At 39.7% G+C, this 22,270-nt stretch overlaps 1 protein-coding gene across 10 annotated transcripts in view; it reads right to left on the bottom strand.

Moving 5' to 3' along the window:
* The window catches only part of PBRM1 (polybromo 1), a 62,601-nt gene that overhangs the window by 12,369 nt on the left and 27,962 nt on the right, over positions 1 to 22,270 (bottom strand). For all 10 annotated transcript variants that reach the window (XM_084530796.1, XM_084530797.1, XM_084530800.1 and 7 more), the window contains 14 exons: positions 22,078 to 22,219; positions 21,290 to 21,387; positions 20,776 to 21,052; positions 18,665 to 18,770; positions 17,271 to 17,913; positions 14,526 to 14,737; positions 11,482 to 11,667; positions 10,648 to 10,805; positions 9,927 to 10,193; positions 8,485 to 8,630; positions 8,011 to 8,168; positions 7,159 to 7,342; positions 5,726 to 5,936; positions 1,802 to 2,003 (listed from right to left, as the gene is read on the bottom strand). In XM_084530796.1, the coding sequence (XP_084386922.1) occupies positions 1,802 to 2,003; positions 5,726 to 5,936; positions 7,159 to 7,342; positions 8,011 to 8,168; positions 8,485 to 8,630; positions 9,927 to 10,193; positions 10,648 to 10,805; positions 11,482 to 11,667; positions 14,526 to 14,737; positions 17,271 to 17,913; positions 18,665 to 18,770; positions 20,776 to 21,052; positions 21,290 to 21,387; positions 22,078 to 22,219 (2,990 nt within the window). The remainder of the gene's footprint in view (positions 1 to 1,801; positions 2,004 to 5,725; positions 5,937 to 7,158; positions 7,343 to 8,010; positions 8,169 to 8,484; positions 8,631 to 9,926; positions 10,194 to 10,647; positions 10,806 to 11,481; positions 11,668 to 14,525; positions 14,738 to 17,270; positions 17,914 to 18,664; positions 18,771 to 20,775; positions 21,053 to 21,289; positions 21,388 to 22,077; positions 22,220 to 22,270) is intronic.

Here is a 22,270-nt window from a genome sequence, read left to right as displayed (position 1 = left end):
TCAAACCCCACACATAACTTTATTTTAAGGAGTTTCCACAGTGCAGTTAGCCACGAGGCATTTTCAACACAGCCTGTTCTTTGATTAACTACTGCTAAAACCCAGCTACTAACCTGCACATATGACAAATGAAATTTTCAGTGGGTCAAAAGGAATCAAAAATGCGGACTGCTTTATTACCAAAACACGGAAAGGCACTTCTCCATTCAAGTGTCAAACCATGCCAGTTCCCTGGTATCCCTGGTGCAGTGTCCACACTAGAGAGCACACGAATTTTGACTTATCACAGGGGAAGGAGTGGAGTTTCTCTCCTTTCAAGCATGGTAATGAGTAAACAGTTTGGATGCTTTGTAACCCCATCGCAACCCCTCCAAAACAAATAAAAGCCTAGTCCTGGGCAAACACCAAGCTGGAAAAACTGCAGTCCAAGACTCAAAAGCCTTGAAAATTTTAAGGCTAGGGAGGGTTAAAATGGAAGCACTCAGAATATCGTTAACACAGGGGACAGACACTGTTGCTACTGTTAGGTTACAGTGGAAGTGTGAGCATCACAATGCTCAAGGGATGACAGCTAGCTGTCCTACTGCTCGAGCTTGCCTGTCAATAAAAGATGCCACATGCACCTACGCTGGTGTAATAGCAAACTACAACAGGAAAAAAGGCAGGCCATGATACTTTCACAACAAAAGAGCATTACCATTTCCCTTCACATTTGCAAAGACGACTCACACGTGATGGTGCTCAACCCTCCAGAACTGCAGAGGTACTACTGCAAGTTCACAAAGGACTGAGGAGGCTGAGGGTGTAAAGCACAAGGCAAACCTCCACTTTGAGGTATCAGAGCAGCCTCTACCACTTTGAGCATGCAAAAAAGTTATCACCCTCGCTTTTAAAAAGTAACATTATAACTTAACTGGACAATACCTTTCTAAGGGGTTGAAACTTTCCTATCCAATAAAATTGTAACAGTTGCTTAAACACTGGGCTTTATATTGGAAATGTTGAGACATTATTAACTGAAACAGTAACTCTGGATGTCAAGCTACTCTGTTTGCTTGGATAGGGCCTGCTGTTAAGGATCATCTGCATTTTGATTTTTGGTCAAACAAAGCTGAAACAACGAACAGTATCAGTAGGAAAACAAGAGAGAAAGAGAAAGAGAGAGAGAGAGAGAGAGAGAGAGAGAGAAAGGTCTTTTGAAAGTACCTCATCCCTTGGCTTAATTCAGGATATGAAATCTCTCAACATCAGTTACAACAGTTAATACTGAGACTGAACAACAGGTCACATTTACAGTATAACAGTCTGTATCCCTGATTTTATTATACCAAAGCTCTTTCATACTCTCAGTACAGTTAACTGAGAAACTTGTTTTCTGCTCTACTATACACTTTCTTACCTGGTAATGCAGCTCTGAAGAGCTTCTTGTCCAAAAGTTCCCTTTCTTGCTGCCCCCTCCATGTCCTCCTATACAGAAACTTTTACAAGCCATTTTTCCAGCTGACTTCCAGCACTAGGGCTTCAAGCCCTTTTACTTCTAACTCTTCCCCATTTCTTTTGTCTTTGTTCATTTGATTATTTGTGGCAAGGATATTTCAATTATCAGTTGTACACTACATAACTTAAACATGCTCTTTGCTCCTCTTCAGTCAGCTCTCAATATGAACTCCTCTTTAAGGCACGTCCAGAACACAAACACAACTACTTCCTTTTATAAAACTGGTCATCTGAGTCATAACATCGAACATGTTCAAAGAGAAAAAGTGTAAAAAGAGAGTTTAGCATTTTAGTTTTTATTTACCTTCATATTCTGCTTTCTTTGTTGCTTCCAAGTTTCTCCATTCAGTTCCTACAAGCCTGCTGAGCTCTCCAAAGGAATAGTCTGGGTGCTGAGCTTTAATCACAGCTCTCATCTCACTGCTAAATAAGATGTAACCACTCATGTTGATCTTCCTTTTCGATCCCTCCTTCTTGGTGCTGCCCTTAACAGACTTGGGAGTGGACTGCGAGAAAAAGCAGTTATGACCACAAGCATACGACAGAGTTTCTTGACATTAAAAAAATCAAAGCTGTAAGAAATAGTATGTAAAAGTATTCCCAAATTCCTCTTGTATATATCTGTCCAAGACCCATTCAACTTTATAGCCCCTAAAGAGAGATTGCATCTCCTACCAATGCATAACAAGCACACATTCACAGAAAGTACACAGGTGGGGAAAAAAAAAAAAAAACAACAAAAAAAACCAACAAAACAAAACAAACAGCACCACAACAAAAACAAAAAGCAAAACACAATGATCTGATGCTTTTTAACCCTTCCAGACATAAAGCCAACCTTATAATGGAGGCTTCAAAAAGTGTGCAGAAACACAGCACAGAACGATCGCTATTAGCTGAAGTCATTCCTAACTAACTGAGAGGACTCTGAAGGGCTGAGTAGCAAGTAAGGGACTATTTAGAATGCCAAAAGAATAACAGTAATTGTGCTGCTATCACAGATGTCATCCATTATGCTGCTCAGAAATATTGCCAACACAAGTAGAAGGTTTTATTTGCATTGCAGATTTTAGGGAATTGCTTTCACATTTATTCCCAGGCCTTTGCAACTCCCACCTCCTTGTCTTCTATCCTCCAGTCTTCTCATCCCTAAGTGCTCTCTATTTTGCCTGCCAGACATTCCTTTATCTCTAGAGTTCCTCTCCCAGTTCAGAAGTACCCATTTCTCCCTGAAAAAAAAAAGCAAAGCCCGGTTTTTCTGATCACTGTCACCTGCACACCAGGTTCACATCCCCACCTGTGTGCTGATGAGTGACAAATACTCCATTCTATCCACAATCTGCTCCTTTGCTCTTCCCACCCTGGCTGCTCCTGTTGAGAGCTCCTTGATATTTCCAGCCACCAATATTTAAACTGTTCTGACAACCACTGGGATGCCACCTGTATGTGATGTATGGGAGACTGTAATTCACCCATTCACTAGCCAATAAGGCCCACAAACACATCAACATACTGAAACCCTCAACAGGGCTTCCTCGTATCTTGAGTACTACAGATTTTTCACATCTCGAAGACTGTAACTGTTTCCAAATACTTGTGGGGAAGTGGCAGAGAGGAAAGAAAAATATATGCAATTGTTCTCTTCCTACCCTGAAAGTCCTGGCCATATTACTCCATTTATTTGCTGCTCCAAGCCCAACTGTCCAACACTCATCTCCCAGCTAAATACAAAGCTTCAGCTACACCAAAGCTTTCTAAAAGTCTTACTCATGAACATAAACCAGGCAGTGGATAAACTGAGGCATGCTGGTGCATTACTCCAGGCTTCACTGTATTCATTTTCAAACGGCAATCTGCCCTCAATGTTTTCATCATGAGCCTAAGGACAATATTTGTTTTTTTGGAAGGAAGTTTTCTAGGTTTGTCTCTATGATGGAGGAAGCAGGAAAAAAAAACACACAGGTTCTGGTATGACAAACTGCTTGTACAACACATCCTAGCTTCTCAAGAAAGCTCACATTGGCAGGTGAAGAGTTCTCAATTCAGTAACAGGTAAATCCAACTATACCTGTGGTCACGTAACATTAAGGCCTACTCATTGGTTTGAAAGGGAAAGCAGGATTTTGAGAATTTTTATGAAAACCGAACTCAGATTTCTTATTTTTCCATTATTTTACATCTCTGATAAGACAATTTTTAACATAATCTTATCCATTTGAGGCAGATAACTGCATAATAGATTAGATGTGGTATGAGAAGAAATAAACCAGGACCCTCTTCAATGCCTTTTCTCAGCCATACTGCTATAAGCAAAAAACACCTTTCTTAGGTTCGGCTTCCTGATTTACAGCAAACTGCAGCAGGAGAATATCATTCACCTATTTGTCAAGCCCCACATCACCACGTATTCAATCATCTTGTCTCCTTTTATTCTCAGGTGCAGTAAATGCTTCTTTTGTTATCAGGAAAAAAGGGTAAAAATAACAGGAGTTTTAATAGTGTTTTTTTTTAGATAAAATCACATACATTTAAGAGAACACGAAGCAAACATATGCCTTTTACCTGGGAGCTCTGTTTAAAATGACACTTTTCAAAGGAGACATAAATAGAACAATTATGTTGGGCTGAAGAAGACAGTTTCTTTCTGTGCTACGTGTTACTTATCTCTGTCAAAGTTAAATTGTGTTTTGAATGCCAGCTCAGACACAACATGCCTCTTATTTCCAAATCAGCAGCATGAGGAATCTGCAAGGGGGTACTTATGAATCATCTTTCACCTCTCAGAATACACTGTTATTGATTCTTTTCATTTTTTTCTTAATTTTTTTTTCAACTTCAATTTCTAGACTTCAGAGGTCACATCTGTCTGAAGGTATATACACGCACGCTGTGTATTTCCATTTCCATGCTTAGCAACAGTATTATTTTGATGTATAAGTTACCTTCCCCCTTCCTACAATGTTATATTAGTTGGCTAATATAGATAACAACATACTTGCTTTTTGTAATACCTGGCAAGAGTTCTCATGCTATTTACAAATTCAACACTAAAAAGCAAGAGCAGCAGTCGGCTTTGCATGGGAAAATGTCTCTGGTGGTCTGCTCGCATAGCAAAAATAATGATCAAACAAAACTAAAGGTTTGAATTTCATCAATTGTTTTCTTTTTTTTTTCTTTCCTTTTTTTTTTTTTTTTTTTTGTGACACGTGGTCACATCCTTTCTTCAACTGCCAATGAAGCTATCACTTCACAGTCAATGTAACACAGCAGAAGTCCACACTGCTGGTTACAAACACTTCCCAAATTCCCTCTTGTTCCCAGCAGGTCATTCCCATTGCCTCCTTAGTTTGCTGGCATTAACTTGGATGTGAGAACGTGATGAGACAGATAAAACAATCTAACCCAGTTGTCAACAAACATTTTTGGTTAGGTGAACTTCCAGCTAAAGCAGTTCCCCAGCCTGTTTCAATACTCATACATTACAGCCAGGGCTTGTGTGAGAGATGCAGCAAGCGAGGGAGGGGACAAAGCGCTCCATTTAAGCGGCAGCAACAACTCGTGCCATGTTCAAGCATCACATAACCACATGATTTCTCATTTACTACTCGTCCATTTATCAGGAATTTAATTTCAAAATTTCTATGATGCACAGCAAGACACATTAATAGCTCTCACTTTTTTTCCTCCCTCAAGTTCCAATTTCCAAGTGTGAACAGTAACAATAAAACTAAAAGTGATTTTCTTCCTTCATGAATGTGCAGCATTTTCTAAAAAACACTTGTCAAAACTCTAGCACCCAAATCTAGCTTGTTTCAAAATTTAAGGAAAAGCTTAAAAAAAAAAAAAGGATGCTAGGTAACCCCTAAATTACAGTTAAACCCTCACATCCTAACCTTATATTTAATATAAGGGCCTATTATTTCTTAAAAAGTGTCACAGAAAACCTACTAACAAGAAACAATATTGACATACATGTATACAAAAACATACCCTACAAGATTTTCCTAAGCTGAATGATACTTCCTTTGAAATATTTTAACAGACTTAAACATTACAACATGCGTATCATATTGGATATGCTATAACTGTTCTGTATAATTACTCCACAGACCAGTAAACTGAAATATAAATCTGTTCTGTGATAAAATGTTGTGTGTTTTTTTTTTTTATTTGCCTTGAGGAAAGAATGAGGAATACAGAGGTTTAAAGGTCTCTCAAAGATTTTTACCTGTGGTGGAGTATAAGGCATTATATCCAATTCACTAGCTAATGGGGTCTGAAGCTGAGGCATAGAAGGTGTTTCAGTGATATCACCTTCCTCTTCTCCCATCTCTTCTATGTCCTCATCACCTCCTTCCAACTCAGCAAATTTTGCTTCTAGCTGCTGGATCTTCTTCTCCAGAAGTGGAGATGGTTCCTTCTGAGGAACTATGGGTTTTCTGAAAGTTAGAGGAAGAAAAAATACAGATGAGAATGTATTCATACTTCACAGGACACAGCAAATATTCTGAAGAGGAAACCAACTTTTCTTCTTATGTGACTGAACAACATGGAAACAATGGTGACTTAGGATACACCTGTGCTATCTTTCAGAACACTGAGCAGAAATCATTCAGTATCCATAGCCAGTGTTTTATTTCAGTCACTTGTTGGAAGGATTTTTTTTTTTTTTAATTTTATGAGTTAGAAGGCAATTTCAATGCAGCAAATAATTCATCTCTGCAGCAGAAGGAAGTTAACAGCACAACTTCCTTAGGTCTTACGTTTTTTTTTAGTTAGAAATTAATATTTTGATTATGTTCACCAATTGGAAAGCTAATTGTTATCCATACTGAGGACTCAGGTATTTTAACGATGTCCAAGACCTACTAACCTACTAATCCAAAAACGTGACAAGTTTTACTAAAGTCAGGAGAAGAAAAAAGTAAACATCTGCTGGTATTAAGACTGAAAAAACTTATTTGGACTTCTTCCTCAAACTTGTTTTAAAAAACATGCAACCAGATTTAATCTTCAACAGTGACTTTTATGTATGTACTGGGTCTGCCTGGGGTGGAGTCAAGTTTTATCATGACAGCCTGTATGGTGCTGCCTTTTGGATTTGTGACCAAAACAGTGTTGATAACACACGGATGTTTTAGCTCTTGCTGAACAGTGTCACATCACCACACTGTCAAGACCTTTTATTTCCTCCACTCCCCCACTTTGAGTTGGCTGGGAGTGGGCAGAAAGCTAGGAGGGGAAACAGCCAGGATTGTTAACCCCCACTGACCAAAGCAGTACTGCCATATCATGTAACATCATAAAAACTGGGGGAAAGCTGGAGAAGGGTGTGTGTGTGTGAGGGGGGGTCATGTGAGGATATGGTATTTGTCTTCCAAAATATAGATAGCTTGTGCTGATGCCCTGCTCTCAGAAAGTAGCTAAACATCCGCCAGCCAAGATGAAGTAGTGAATTATTGATTTTGCTTTGCTTCAAAAATTGTACCATCTTTATCTTAACCTGCAAGTTTCTCTTGCTTTTGCCCTCCTGATTCTCTCCCACATGCCTCTGAGGAAAGTGAGCAAGTGGCTGGATGGGGGCTTAGCTGCTAACTGGGTTAATTCACCACAATTCAGAAGAGTGCTCAGATGACTCCCTTATTCCCATACCATTTTTACCTAAAATAGTATATTTCATCATCGACAACTTTTGCAGAAAGTGAAAACCTCTTGAGCCCCTTAAATTTCTTCATTTGTTTATCACTTTCATTGTAGCGGCTCTCACAAAGAAAAACATCATTTTCAGAAATTTCTGTTGGCCTGCAGGAGAGGAAGTCCTTGAACGACAGAACAGCACACTTCCCTGCAGAAATGAAATGAGCTGGTTAAGAAGGCAACCACGTTTGCAGACATTTTACAAAAAGTTTGGAAACTCATTTTTTTTTCCTGGTCACATAAGTATCAACCCAGTATTTAGGCCAACTACAGAAAATACATCAACTGACATCCCTATTAAATAACATCACTCATAAGAAACCCACGGAATTCAGCCTTTGGATTTCATTTTTTAAACTTCTGTTTTTTTGTTCTTTAACAAAAACAACGATCATGAGTCTGTTAACGATATTTAGCACAGCATTTTAACTACAGAATATATGTAGTTAAGATGTACAGAAAGTACATAATAGCATCTCATTTAAAAAAAAATCAGCTTCCTTCTCAATTGACTTTCCAGTTAACATACTAGAACAGTGGATTTTTCTGTTCTCCGACTACAGAAAACGTTTGCTTTGATTCATGTGTAATTCCCTTATTTTAAGGAAACTTCCTCATCGTGAAAAACCTCACTGCAGGTCCTAGAGACAAGAATGCATAGTAGGAACAGATAGAATGATCTCTCCTCATTCACTCAGTATGAATTTGGAGTCAAGCCAACCCATCACTAGAAATTATGTCAGATTTTTATTTTATTTTTGTTTTAAATGTACAGAATGAGAATCTCCCATTGGATTTAAAGTTGTTAACAATTACCCAAAATGCAAGTCATAGGACAGGTCTCCTCCAAGTTACTTAAAAACACTTCCTTCTTGTAGAACATTTTAGTTGGTTCATGTTCAGTTTCTTCAGGATGGATAAAGATTGGACCAAAGAAATATGCAGCTCCATCTCGCACCCACATCTTTTCAATTCTAGAAAGAAAAACAAACCACTGACATAGATGAAAGGCCATCCCTCCTAATGAGTTATCTGGATGTACTGACTTGTTCAGGAAGACTGTGAAACGAGTGAAAAAAAAAAAAAAGGTACAGCCTACTCCAACTGTACAACTGTCACTTTTTTAAAACCAGGCTGATAAATTTCCACCTCAGCCCACTAAGAGCTTCTAACTTCTGGTTCCATTTAGGAGATTATTTCCCATCCTCTTTCATACTTGTTTCAGTAAGACAGTCTTTTGTCCAAGGTATTTTTATAGACACAATCTGCAAAAAAAGAAGTTGCACCTACCTTCCTACCCGAGGTCGCACTAACCCATGTGATTTTATGAAGACACAGTCTCCGACCTTAAGCCACATATCATTGTAACAGAGCTGTTCAAAGTAATGACAACCAGGTTCTCCATTGGACATTTCTACTGGAACATCTTCTTTATCCTGCAGAAGAATACACACTTAGAAACTTGTGGAGGAAGGAAAAACAAACTCATGAAGTGATGCCATGTGCAAGTAAACCAGACTTTTCTTTATGTCACCAATAATAGGCAAATAGCAAAAAGACCTGTAAATACAAAAATGAGGGGCCTTAGAATTTAAAAATGAAATATACAAGCCACAGATACCCTCCAAGTATGGTGCAAGCCTTCCTATTTCACATTCAAAGCCATAATTTTGCCAGCAATTCCCAGGTCCTTTTTTGTTCTATTGCTTCAAAGTTATGGACTTTGAAGCCTTGTCTGCCTATTTTGATGGCTTGTTATAAAGCACAGCAAAAACTTCAGAAGGCAAGAATAAGTATTTGGCCAAGTTAAGATACATAAAAATTTAATGATTCACCTCTCATACACAATAATATGAATACTCCATATATATGGAGTACAAAAATCACACAATTTGTTCTATTTCTTACTTTTTAGTTAAAACTCATTGCCTCAATTGACCTTTTAGTTCAGATTACAAACAGCCAATGAAAACATAGGATATCCCCCTCAAAGTGTGGCAGGAAAAGATCTCAAGTTTTCCTTCTCTTGGTAGAAAGAATTCCTTCTTTTGTCTGACAATGAGTGTGCTGGGTTTTCTATTCTGAGGTTCTGTTAAAAAGTACTCAGAATGTAAGTAGAGTTACGACTAAAATTATTTTATATAAATTTGATTACATTTATTGCAAATGTATTTAAATAAATCAATTTAACTTATAACTCTAAGCACAGTAAAAAACATTTTGCCTAGTAGCTTGGCCAGAAATATTTTTATGCATTTTGAAAATAAACTGTTCAGCTATTAACCATAAGTAGGTCACAAAGAATATTATATTATGTATTGCTTGCTGCTGCCTAGCTACTAACAATTTTACTGAAACACTACATAATAAAGCATCTCTGTGAGCTAAAATCAGACTTTTAGCCCCACTGATACTTTAGGATTACAACAAACTTTTCAGTTGAAATGTAATTTTTTTCCTAAAGCAGTAAAGAAAAAAAACAAACAACCCTTAACATGATCACAAGAAAGCATTTGTAAAACTTAGCAAACGGGTACACATTTCTTTTTTTGTTTGGACTGTGAATGCTGTGTTTCTATTTATGTATTTTATGTATAATAATTTATAACAGATTTTGTATTATCTATTTTTTGTGTCTGGATGTGTCTATGAAACCTCGGTCCTGAGGGCTCACATTTCATCATTCTTTATCTGTCAAACACACCAAATGCTCATCTTATTATCTTGCATACCTTTTCAAGATGAAGGATACTTTCTCCCACCTTACTGTCTTCTAATGTTTCAGAGTGTTTCTCTTCCTCTGCTTTGTCTGTATTAGCAAACACAGAAGCAACACGGACCACGGGGAGGGGCACGTCTCGTGGGACAAATCTTACAGAGCTTACAGGCATAGTCCACAGTTTAATTTTTTTAAAAGATTTTGTCTTTGCAGAATAACGTGACTCACATACATAGACATCCTCATCTCTAAAGTTTTCAGGACACAATTTAAAATATTCCTGCAGAATGAAAAGAATTACATTTTTAGATGCAATATTTCAGTAATATATCCACCTCCCCAAACCCCCACCAAAGACATGGTGGGCTCCCTCTGACACAGCCCATTCTTTCCTGTGCATTTATCAGAAACATTTTTAGACTGATTTTTATGGCGACCTTTAAGAAGTTACCTGCAATTTTTCTACTATATGCTCTGGAAACATTAGCTAAGTACTTAATAAATAAATGATTCTATAAAGCAGCCAGCACTGGAAATCATCCATCACTTCGATGAACTACAAATCTCATGAAGAAAATGAAGACTACAAATAGTACATAAGAACAAGTCCTTTTTTTTTTTTTTTTTTTTTATGTGTTAGTAGAATACTTACAACTTATAATATCTACACCTCTTCAAGAAAATATCATAGACAATATTAACTGTTTAGCAAATTAGTCCAAAGAGTTTCTCACCTTAACAAACATGACCACGCATTTGCCCAAGATTTTGCTAACTGGAACTTTATTGTAATAGTCACTTTTAAAAACCTCTTTCTCCAAGAACTTCCGTGTTGCAAGATGAAACGTTTCATTTGGTCGATAAAACCAACAGCCATACAGCCATTTCTCTCCTTAAAAAAAAAAAAAAAAAAAAAAAAAAGACAAAAAAGGGGGGAGAGAAAGGAAAAGATCAAAAAAGGTGTATTCTCTAGTGCACAAACAAGCAAAACCAACTACAGATTGTATTATTTATCAAATAGCCACATAGTAATTTATAGAGAGCAAACTAAACTTGTTTAAAACAGGAAAAGATTCCTTGACTGCTTCAGGTGAGGAAAACTAGATTACTTAGAAATCCTGCAAACTGCCTTTTTTCCAAGAAAACCAGTTCCTTCTCTATTTGGGTGATTCAGGTTCTGCAGAACCAAATGTCTATTGGAAACACAGCCTAAAACTTACTTATAAATCTTGCAATGGCTTCCAACATTTGCAGTTAAATGCATCCAACTTTGGTTCAGAAATTTCTATTAGCACAGAAAAAGATGCTCCTTCCACTTCAAAGAGCCTATTCTTTGGGATGCTTACAATTTAGGGTGGGTAGTGAAGAACAAGAAAGCATGTGTTGATCCACGAACTTTAGGTTAGTAAAGTTCTTTCGGGACAAAGCAACTCAGAAACAATCAACAATACTCATCAGTCCACGCATAATTTTGCGAATGCAATAATTAACATCTACACAGACAGGGCTCAGATTTGAAGATGTAAGAAGTTTCACTGTTTGTCTTTCTATACCAAAGGCATCCTTACCAGCAGAATCTTCCCACAGCCTCTCAATGCAGACTATGTGAGGTTGCAAGTTGGCTTCAGCAGGCTCCACATAGACATAATCTCCTACATGGTACATGCTGTTCTTGAAGCTGCAATCCTGGCTGTAGGTCCGATGCAAACTTGATAATCCAGCTGAGCCAGAGGAATCTTCACTCTTTTCAGCTTCTATTTTCAAGAACAAGGAAAATAGGCCTGAGCAATGCCCTATCAATCATAATTTCTGATGTGTATGCCTTTACCCTTTGCTTAGTGCTGGATAACTCACTCGTCCCTGAAGAAAAATAAAAGACCTTGCACTGAATGCAGGCTTAAAGCATGTACTCAGATAGGTAGTGTAAGTGTCAACCTGCTTTAAGTATACACTTTAACTTTCAGTAACTTGGGGCCATAGCCATTGAGTCTCCCCTAGAGGAGCAAAAGGAATCTAGAAACAAACTATCAACGTTTTAATCATTCATGTAGCACTCTTCATGAATTGAGTCACTGAAGTTTTGTTTAGTCAATTACTTTAAAACAGTAATGCCTACTATTTGCACATAAAACAGTATTTTTGTTAGCAGTGTTGAGCATACTGCATATGCAAGTGCAGTTAAAAACAAAGAAAAGGAAGACAGCTGCAAGCCAATGCAATACCACATATTCACAGAATCATCTAGGTTGGAAGAGACCTCCAAGATCACCGAGTCCAACCTCTGACCTAACACTAATCAGTCCTCCACTAAACCATATCCCTAAGCTCTACATCTGAACATCTTTTCAAGACCTCCAGGGATGGTGACTCCACCACTTCCCTGGGCAGCCCATTCCAATGCCTCACAACCCTTTCGATAAAGAAGTTCTTCCTAACATCCAACCTAAAACTCCCCTGGTGCAACTTTAGCCCATTCCCACTCTTCCTATCACTGGGCACATAGGAGAACAGACCAACCCCCACCTCGCTACAGCCTCCTTTAAGGTACCTGTAGAGCGATAGAGTCTCGCCCCTGAGCCTCCTCTTCTCCAGGCTGAACAAGCCCAGCTCCCTCAGCCGCTCCTCGTAGGACTTGTTCTCCAGGCCCCTCACCAGCTTCGTCACCCTTCTCTGGACTTGCTTGAGCACCTCCATGTCCTTTTTGTAGAGAGGGGCCCAAAACTGAACACAGGACTCGAGGTGCAGCTTCACCAGAGCCGAGTACAGGGGGACAATCACTTCCCTCGACCTGCTGGCCACACTGCTTCTGATACAAGCCAGGATGCCGTTGGCCTTCTTGGCCACCTGAGCACACTGCTGGCTCATATTCAGCTGACTATCAACCACTACTCCCAGGTTCTTCTCTGCCAGGCAGCTTTCCAACCACTCAGATCCCAGCCTGTAGCTCTGCTTGGGGTTGTTGTGCCCCAGGTGCAGGACCCAGCACTTGGCCTTGTTGAATTTTTAACCCAATGAAGCGTCCACCAGTCCAAGCCAAGAGCAGCCAGTTTCTCAAGGAGAATGCTGTGGGAAACTGTGTCAAAAGCCTTACTGAAGTCAAGGTAGACCACATCCACAGCCTTTCCCTCTGCCACTGAACATGTCACTTCGTCATAGAAGGAGATCAGGTTTGTCCAGCAGGACCTGCCTTTCATAAACCCATGCTGACTGGGCCTGATCACCCGGTTGCCTGCCCTGCAAGTGCCGCATGATGACACTCCCCACCAGGATTCCTGCCTTGTTGGCATTCCCACTGATCCGAACCCATAGGGACTCAACCTTAGCATTCCCAGACTCGAGTTCTACAACATCAGAACACTCTCTAATATAGAGAGACACACCGCCACCCCTTGTGAAGAGCCTATAGCCTACATTAGCAATGCTTTTTGGCTATCAATGTAGTGTCAACGTTTAATGCAATGCATGCACTGTTCTTTATGGCAGTAACACCACAATCCTGCAGCTGTGAATTGGGAACCCAGTGTACTAGGTGCCAGTCACAGAACAAAAAGAGATCTTCCTTCTTTTCTGTTTCTAAACGGCCAATGCAGAAGTGCCACATGACAGCCAGTGCCTCCTCTGACACTTGCAGTGTGAAGGAAAGGTTTAAGTGTGTTTTGTGCTGTGCCAGACTCCTTTCTGCTGCTGAAGATAGGGAACTGCTTCTTCAGAGGAGTTTTACTGAAGCCTTCAGGCAAGGGAAGATGAACATGCTGACAGCACCGAGCTCAGAAGCCTACAGAAAGTAACTTTCTGCTTTCTTTGGGGTTTTTAGCTATCACAGGAAGATAGAAAAAGCACATGTTGTCCCCTTACAGTCCTGAGCCTGGATGGAGCAACCAGCTGACTGCTGCTGACCTTGGTGCCACATGTAAAGACAAACCATGTCAGAAAGAAGACAAAGAGCTGACAGCTTTGCTCCTATCTATGGAAAGGAACAATTAGAGAGCTTTATTCATTCCCCTTGATGTACTCCACAACCATTATATGCACAGTAACAGTCAGGAAATGTGAAACAAAAAGGGCCTTCATATTAGGTTTTTTACCCTACAAAATGTTGAAAGCCTGTTCCTCTTCACACTCACAGCAGCTGAGTAACAAATGCAAAAGGCTTACTTTGATACCATTTCATTAGCAGCGTTAAAAGTGTGATCACAAATAATACCTTCAGCACATCAAGGAAAGTGGTACGTGCCAAAAAAAGAAATGACTCAAAGGTCCTTCACAACAATTATTGCTAAGCTTATTAGCAAAAGAAAGCCCTAACAAAAACTGTTTTTTTCCTTTGTAATAGCTTTGGAATAAGACTACTGGTACCTCAGTATGTTCTAGTGATGAGTTTACATAAGGTTTGTATCTACATGCATCTGTTTTAAAGCCATCTGGACTGGCTGATAAGGATCAATATAAAATACATCTCTCATTACCTTAAAATACAAGGCTCTTTGTGGAGAACCAGACAGACTATTAAGGTCCCTTCAGTAAGTAAAGCTGCAGCAACAGCAGAGCATACACAATACACAGAAGGTATATTTCTCAATACATTCAATATTAATGAACAGAAAATAATTACCTCTCTTCTCCTCCTCTCTTTTGAGCTTATCCTCCTCTATTTCTTTGGGCAGCTTTTCCTTCTTTTCTTTTTCTACGTCATTGTGAAGGTGCTTGGTGGTATAGCTGAGAGCAGGTGACAGAAGAATCTCTCCATTTTTACAAAGTTCATCTCGAATTTTAATGAAGAACTGCTGAAGTTCAACCGCATCCTCGTAAATCTCTGAATCCGTCCTGTACAAACGTAGGTACAATACAACATGCCAGAAACATTATTTGTGCACAGTCAAACAGAATCCTAAATACATGCCATCATCCACCATACCTTGTGATAAAACTCCTATATAAAAAAAGCATTGTTTAAACATCATGTTTTTCTACCATGCTACTCTATGTACTTTTTGTAAAACAATCTCTACCACAGATCCTTTCCACATCTAACCTGGCTGCTAGCTTAAAACTGAAAGGGTAAGCCGAAAAGGCTAAAGTTTGCTGGTCACTGTCTGTCCCTCACTTTAAAAAATGTATTTATAAAATGAAAGTTAAAAAACATTAAGTGCATCTAGTGCTACTTTTCAAATTCATAGAATCATAGAATGGTCTGGGTTGAAAAGGACTGTACAGATCAGCTGGTTTCAACCCCCCTGCTCTGAGCAGGGTTGCCAACCACCAGAGCAGGCTGCCCAGAGCCGCATCCCGCCTGGCCTTGAATGCCTTCAGGGGTGGGGCATCCACAACCTCCCTGGGCAACCTGTTCCAGTGCCTCACCACCCTCTGAGTGGAAAACGTCCTCCTAATATCCAACCTAAGTCTTCTGTCTTAGTTTAAAACCATTCCCCCTTGTCCAATCGCTATCAACACATGTAAACAGGCGTTCCCCCTCCTGTCTATATGCTCCCTTCAAGCCACAATGAGGTCGCCCTGGAGCCTTCTCTTCTCTTCTCCAAGCTAAACAAGCCCAGTTCCCTCAACCTTTCAGCACAGGAGAGGTGCTCCAGCCCTCTGATCATCTTAGTGGCCAAATTCAAGTAGCAGTCTAACTGGCGTTTGAGTTAAGAGTTCTCCATATGGCAAGAAAAATCATTTTTAGAGTCAAGGAGGCTGTTTACATGTCCTGCAAAATGAAACAGTGCCAATATCAATGATATTCTGCAACCCAAGAGAATAGTTTCCAATCGAATACCACTGAGCAATTATGGGCTGTTTTACCCTGAAGAGGTACTTTGCTAAAAATGGCCGTGGCCTTCTTTGAAAGCTTTCCAGGTACAAAACTTAAAATCTCTGTGAACGTGAGGCAAAAGGCAGTTTAGAGCAATCACCACTACCAGCCTGCTTGATGCCTACTCAGATACCTCCTGATTCAGGGGAGCATCTAACAATCCACCACTGGGTGGAACACTAACAGAGAGAGTTTGCAATGGAAAGTACTGCCCATCTCTTTAACAAAATGTGAAAGAAAAAAGAACACAAAATTACTTGACATAACCCAAGGTAAGCTGTTTCTGTCAGCTCACAAGGAAATTGCCAGAAAATATCAGGGAAATTGCATGTTAGGTCAGTCACTCTCCTTCAGAGTCTGCCTCCATCCTTTTCCAGTACAGTAAAACAGGTAACTTAATCCCATTATCCTGGCTCTCATTTGCTCTAGAAAAGGCCTCCCACATTTCTACCCAAGACTTCTCTGATTAAAAACAAACAAAAACAAACAACAAAATCTTTCCTGGAAGCAGATTTCTCATGCTAGTGTAGGATTTATCCTGCATGTGTGACATGCAAAACCATCTCATGTGGACCTACTAAGTAGTGTTAATGTAGCACAGATGCAAAAACACTGACTACGCCAACATTCACAAACAGTTTTGATCTGGCTGCAGCACATCCAAGAACCCTTAGCAAATACCTAACCTTATAAAACCTAAATTTCAAAAGCAAAAAACAAACCAAAAAAAAAGACACCCATATAAGCAAGCAAAGCAAACCAGAACAAAACCCAAAAGAGAATGCTTCCAAGAAAACCATGACATATTTTAATCAAAAGTAATTGAAGCACACTGCCTACTACCAGTATGGGATAGGTGATGCCCAGCAAAGCTTCACTTTACCAACAGTTTTCTGTGCTTACTCATAACAAGCAGCACCACAGTCACGCTCCAGCTACTAGTCTGCTGTCAGTTTGACAGTTTACCTAAAAGCAGTATTTCTGTATGTATCAGTCCTGAAATAGCAGAAAAATGAAAGCTAACTGCTTGAAACCAAAACTACTTGCCACTGGCCCTCCTCTACAGCCTGTTCACTTCCAGTGATTACTTCTGAGAACTTACATAATAATAGTAATATTAACAAAACTGACTTTCCTAATTCAAGATAAACACTGCAAGAAGTTTCAAGTGCTCACAGCTTTCACACAATGTTACAACTCATGAAACTGTGATGGCTCCAGAAGAGTAACCTGCTAGTCAAGCAATTGAAGAAGAGCTCTTCCCCTTTGTTTTTTCAATTTATAAGTTAGCGTAAACCTGGTTTTCATGACGTATGCCTTTGGAAGATAAACATCAAAACTATCCCGTACAAGAAGCCTAAGCCTCTCTTTGTCTATAAATGAAAGCTTACATTCAACTGAAGACACGACTGAGCAGACTGAGCAAAATTTTCTAAACGACCACACGAAGGAAAGCAAACACTTTAAAATACTTCTGTGTTTGTCTAAATTTAACACGCAGAACATGCTGTGAGACAACAGACATCTGAAAAACATGGCTTTGCTCACCTGTTCATCCTTCTTGCCCGCTCCAGTACCTCAAACATATTCTCCTGGAACAAGTCCAGTCTTCTATAGCGATTACTTTCAACATTTTTTCGGATAATATCAAAAGTCAGAGGAGGTTTATTTGGGAAGTTGGGATCAACAGCAGGAATCTCAGCTAAGGAATCACTGTAACATCTGCCCTCATCATCCTGGTGGCTCATAACAGATACAAAAAGGTTATGAATGAGTTCCTGAATTAGCAAAGTGACATTGGGCACATGAGAATCCTCATCTCCTTCTATCTCTCTCCGAGTTTCAAGCAAAACTTTATGTAAGACCAGGGCATCTTTATAAATCAAAGATTCCGGTTCGTTGTAGGTGCAAGCGTTATTGAACATCATTACAAAGTCTTCTACCATGGAATCAATATCCTGGTACTTATTGGCCATCATATGACTTCTGATCTTTTCCATGTCAACTGGCTTTTTAATGGTTACGTAATAGTCAGGAAGCTCAGACCTAGATGGCAGCCTCAAGAAGATGGCGCTCAGTCGCCTGCCTCGTTTATCCGTGTAATTCTTAACTGCTTCATACACTTCGTTCAATTTTTGCTGCATTGGAGTCATATATTTTGATTTTTTAGGAGAAATGCCACTTTTTCTACCTAAGCAGACAAAAGAAGAAAAAACATTACAAAAACAGACCTTGAGCACTTTCTTTGTCTACCACCTGCACTGCACCAAAGAGCTGCACATTTCTATTTTCAACAACACCTCAAAAGGACTGTGTGCAGTTATTTGCTGTAACACTTTCTGTGCAGTTTTAATCTCAGTTTACTAAATTCTGAACAGGTATTAAGAAAGCATATGGTTTGAGTAGTAGCAAATGCAGTTTAAGGGCAACAGCTCTAAGAATGGAGATTGTTGCAAACTTTGCTTCTGTGTTTTTCATGGCTTTCAGTAATATTCCAGTAAAACCTCATATTTCCTTCATCATTCTGTGGAAATCCCAGGTATCTGAGCAGGGAAACTAAGGGCTTTACTCAGTTTGAGAAGCATCTTCCTTGTAAGCAATCCCACACTTTACTGAAGTGTTACTGAGTACACGATGCAGCATCTAACATTTGGGTAACACCACATGCCTAAATGTCAGATCATTCCAACAGTTCTGAAGTTTTCCTTCTTCATTCTAAGTTGCTTTTCTTAGACAATGCCATATGCATCACCCCAGTTTATAACACGCACATGTAAACACCACTGTTGTCATTGTAATTTTGAACACAAAGTTCTACTTTGCACAACAATGTAAATATGCAGGATATATCTTCCATTTTGAAAGGATGAGTCTCTTAAGTTTGTATTGTTGGATTTGGTAAGTGATTAGCGGAAACATGGCAATTTACAAGGTTGCCTTACTTAGCTTTAGTTTAGGAGATGCAACATCATCATCTTCAGGTAGGGGTCCCAGTTCTTTCCTTTTTTCTTTAAGGATCTTTTCCAGCATATGGGCATCGTTGTATACCTATTAATTAGTCAAGTAATAAATAAATAAAAATACACAAGGTTTACTACTGTGTTTTCCTCGGACAGTACGAAGTCCCTTCTTGACACACTCATATAAGGTGGTTAACTTTATGGCAACAATTCCTATTGTCTCAGGGGGCTGAGATTTGGTCATAGACCTTAAAGATGAGTTTAGAACTAGTCTCCTCAAAACATCTAGATGTTATTTTGAAAATCTTGAAGGCAAAACCAACTACTCAAAAAGAAGGTATTAATTCTCAAATATACACCTTTGACACACACAGAGGCAAGCAGAACTGATAAATACAAATCAGTGAAACATAAATCTTGGATAATTTATCTAACTACTTTTCTATTCCAAAGACCAGAAGACTGGAAAACTCAGTTGTCTTATCAACTTCCACATCAAATCTTTCTGCTCAGCAATGATCTCTCAAACCAGAGTAACTCCATCAAGGTAGAAAGGACTAGAACGATCCTACTAGGTCTTCACATCCAAGCCCAGGACAGGAAACCAGATCACGAAGTCCTGTACATTAGCTGATCAAGTTCCTCATTAAAAGTAACTGGAGGTTTCTTACCACTCCTCTGTTCCACAACATCAAGCTTGCTGACCGAGAGACACAATTTTAGTTTCCAAGCATGTCATGGCCATCTGTGCCCTTTTTGCTTATGAATACAGCACCTTTTAACCCTCTTTTTAGTGTTCCCTACAATAGAATCACAGAATCAGAAAACGGTTTGGGTTGGAAGGGACCTTAAAGCCCATCTAACTCCAACCCCCTGCCATGGGCAGGGACACTTCCCACCAGCCCAGGCTGCCAAAAACCCCATTCAGGCTGGCCTAGGGCTCTGCCAGGGATGGGGCAGCCACAGCTTCTCTAGGCAGCCTGTGCCAGGGCCTCACTGCCCTCTGAGTGAAGAATTTCTTCCTTATATCTAATCTAAATCTCCTTTCTTTCAGTTTAAAGCCATTAGCCTTGTCCTATCACTACACCCCTGCCTGACAAAGAGTCCCTCCCCAGCTTTCCTGTAGCCCCCTTTAGGCACTGGAAGGTCGCTGGAAGGTCTCCCTGGAGCCTTCTCTTCTTCAGGCTGAACAGCCCCAGCTCCCTCAGCCTTTTTTCACAGGAGAGGTGCTCCAGCCCCTTGTTCATCTTCGTGGCCGCCTCTGGACTTGGCCTAGAATGCACATATCCAGAGCTGAGCGCAGGGCTCCAGGTGGGGTCACACGAGAGCAGCGCAGAGGGGCACAATCCCCTCCCTCTCCCTGCTGCCCACACTGCTTTTGGTGCAGCCCAGGATAGGGCTGGCTTTCTGGGCTGCAAGCACACATTGCTGGCTCATGGTGAGCTTCCCATCAACCAGCACCCCCAGGTCCTTATCATCAGAGCTGCTCTCGATCCGTTCTCTGCCCAGCCTGTAGTTGTGCTTGGGATTGCCCTGACCCAGGTGCAGGACCTTGCCTTTGGCCTTGTTGAACTTCATGAGGTTCGCAAAATATTCATAAGTGACAAGCATATTCATTTCAGACTACTTATTCTCCACTTCCATGATAACGAAGTTGGTTTCCTTCCAATAAAGGAAGACATCCCTTCTCAGTGGTTCTGTGCATCAGAACATGTTCTGGTGACCCTTCACAGTGCAAATACCTTCATGTGATAAATAATGAAAATTTAATAACCAGACATTTGTTTTTTTTTGTGAACATACTAGGAAGGAAATATTCAGCTGACATTTGTTGAAGTGAAGGAAAAAAGCTAGCTAACAGGAAATAAGTCTAACCTTCAGTTAAAAAATACACTATTACATGGGAACATACTACTTTTCATGTTTATACGAACATATTCTAAAGCACCAGCGGAGAGAAGAAGTTACGTTTCTATTTAAATTCAATAAACAACTACCATAAATCCTGGGAGTAATAGTTAAAAATTCAAATATAAATCCTACGTCTGCAAAAAATGGAGAGAGGTAAGTGTGACTGCAGAACAAAACGGTACCTGGGAGCCTTCCTCATTATAATGCCTTGCATTTCGGAACATGAGCTTCATATCTTCAATCATTGCTTCTTCCCCTACATACTTATCGTTGCGGATGTTGTGTTCAATCATTTTCAAATCCATTGGCTCTAAGATAATTTTATAATAATCTGGATAGTCCTTTTTGGATGGCTTAACCATAAACAGATCACAGAGCCGTCTGCCTGTGCCTGATTCTCGAGCTTCCAGAACTGCATTGTATAAGATCTTCATTCGTTGCTTTCGCATATTCTTTTTACTGTTAGGTTAAGTAGAGGAAGAAGAAAAAGGAAGAGAATAAAAGAATAAAAGAGAATAAAAGAATAAAAGGCACAATCACTTCCCTCACCCTGCTGGCCACTCCTCTTTTCATGCAGCCCAGGGCACAGTTGGCTGCCTGGGCTGCAAGCACACACTGCTGGCTCGCGTCCAGGTTTTCGTTCACCAGAAAAAAGTAGTAATGTAAAGGTCTGCATAAAACTATAGAAGTACATACCTTTTCCTTTTTGAGCTTCCAGCATCAGATGTAGCAGAAGAAATCATACTGTCACCATCCTCAATGTCATCTCTCCTAGCAAGCTCCTTCTTCTTTGCCTGAAGAAATGACAAATCCCTGAAGCCGAACTCACTGCTGGACATTTTCAGAACATTAAACTCCAGAACAGATCAGATACATACAATAAGGTGAAGCTATAGATTTTACATGTGTAAGGACACATGCACCATCAAAATATTTCCAGCGATTTATTTAATGCAAGTTTGCCGATTTAAATAGTGGTATAATCCTTTTCATCTGCTAGAAAAACTGTTGAGTGAACTATCTGAATTCAACACTTAATGAAATTTAAACAGCCTTAGCAACAGTATTTAACTACCAACAACCTGTATTTAACTATAAACCCTTAACAACAACAACAACAAACTCAGCACTTTTCCAATTTTCTCCCAACTTAAAATAGTCATGGTAAGGAATTAGGGCGACCAAGAGAAAGCACAGGAGGCAGCAGGTTTACTGGAGAAAAATCACCCAATGATGCTCTTCACTCCCATACTTCACTTCTTAAGCATCTGATATCAACTACTTCTGGAAGCAATTTTCAGACTACTTTTTAACCACTACATGATATGATAGAAGACACAAGATACTATCAGCAAGCTAATCACAACCAAGAAAATACTACTGCAAATATGAGTCTAGTTCAAAAATTGTTTTGGAAAATTATTCATCAGGGAAATAAATTCACGTAACAAGTTACATCCTTTTGATTGTTCTATTCCAGATACCTGCATAACTTGCTGCATTTTCAGTACTCTCTTATAGATGGCAGAATTGGGGACATTGTAGCGCTTGGCATTTTCAAACATTAAGTTCAGATCAGCCTCCAGCTGATCTAAGGTTTCATACTCATGGTTCTTCAGTTTCATTCTGCAAAATAAACAAACAAATCAGTTACTCCACATGAGCTACACACCACAA

This window comes from Aythya ferina (assembly GCF_964211825.1).
Source record: "Aythya ferina genome assembly, chromosome: 10".
Taxonomy (NCBI): Eukaryota; Metazoa; Chordata; class Aves; order Anseriformes; family Anatidae; genus Aythya; species Aythya ferina.
Note: the sequence above shows the minus strand (reverse complement) of the source record. Positions and strands in the feature narration are given on the sequence as shown.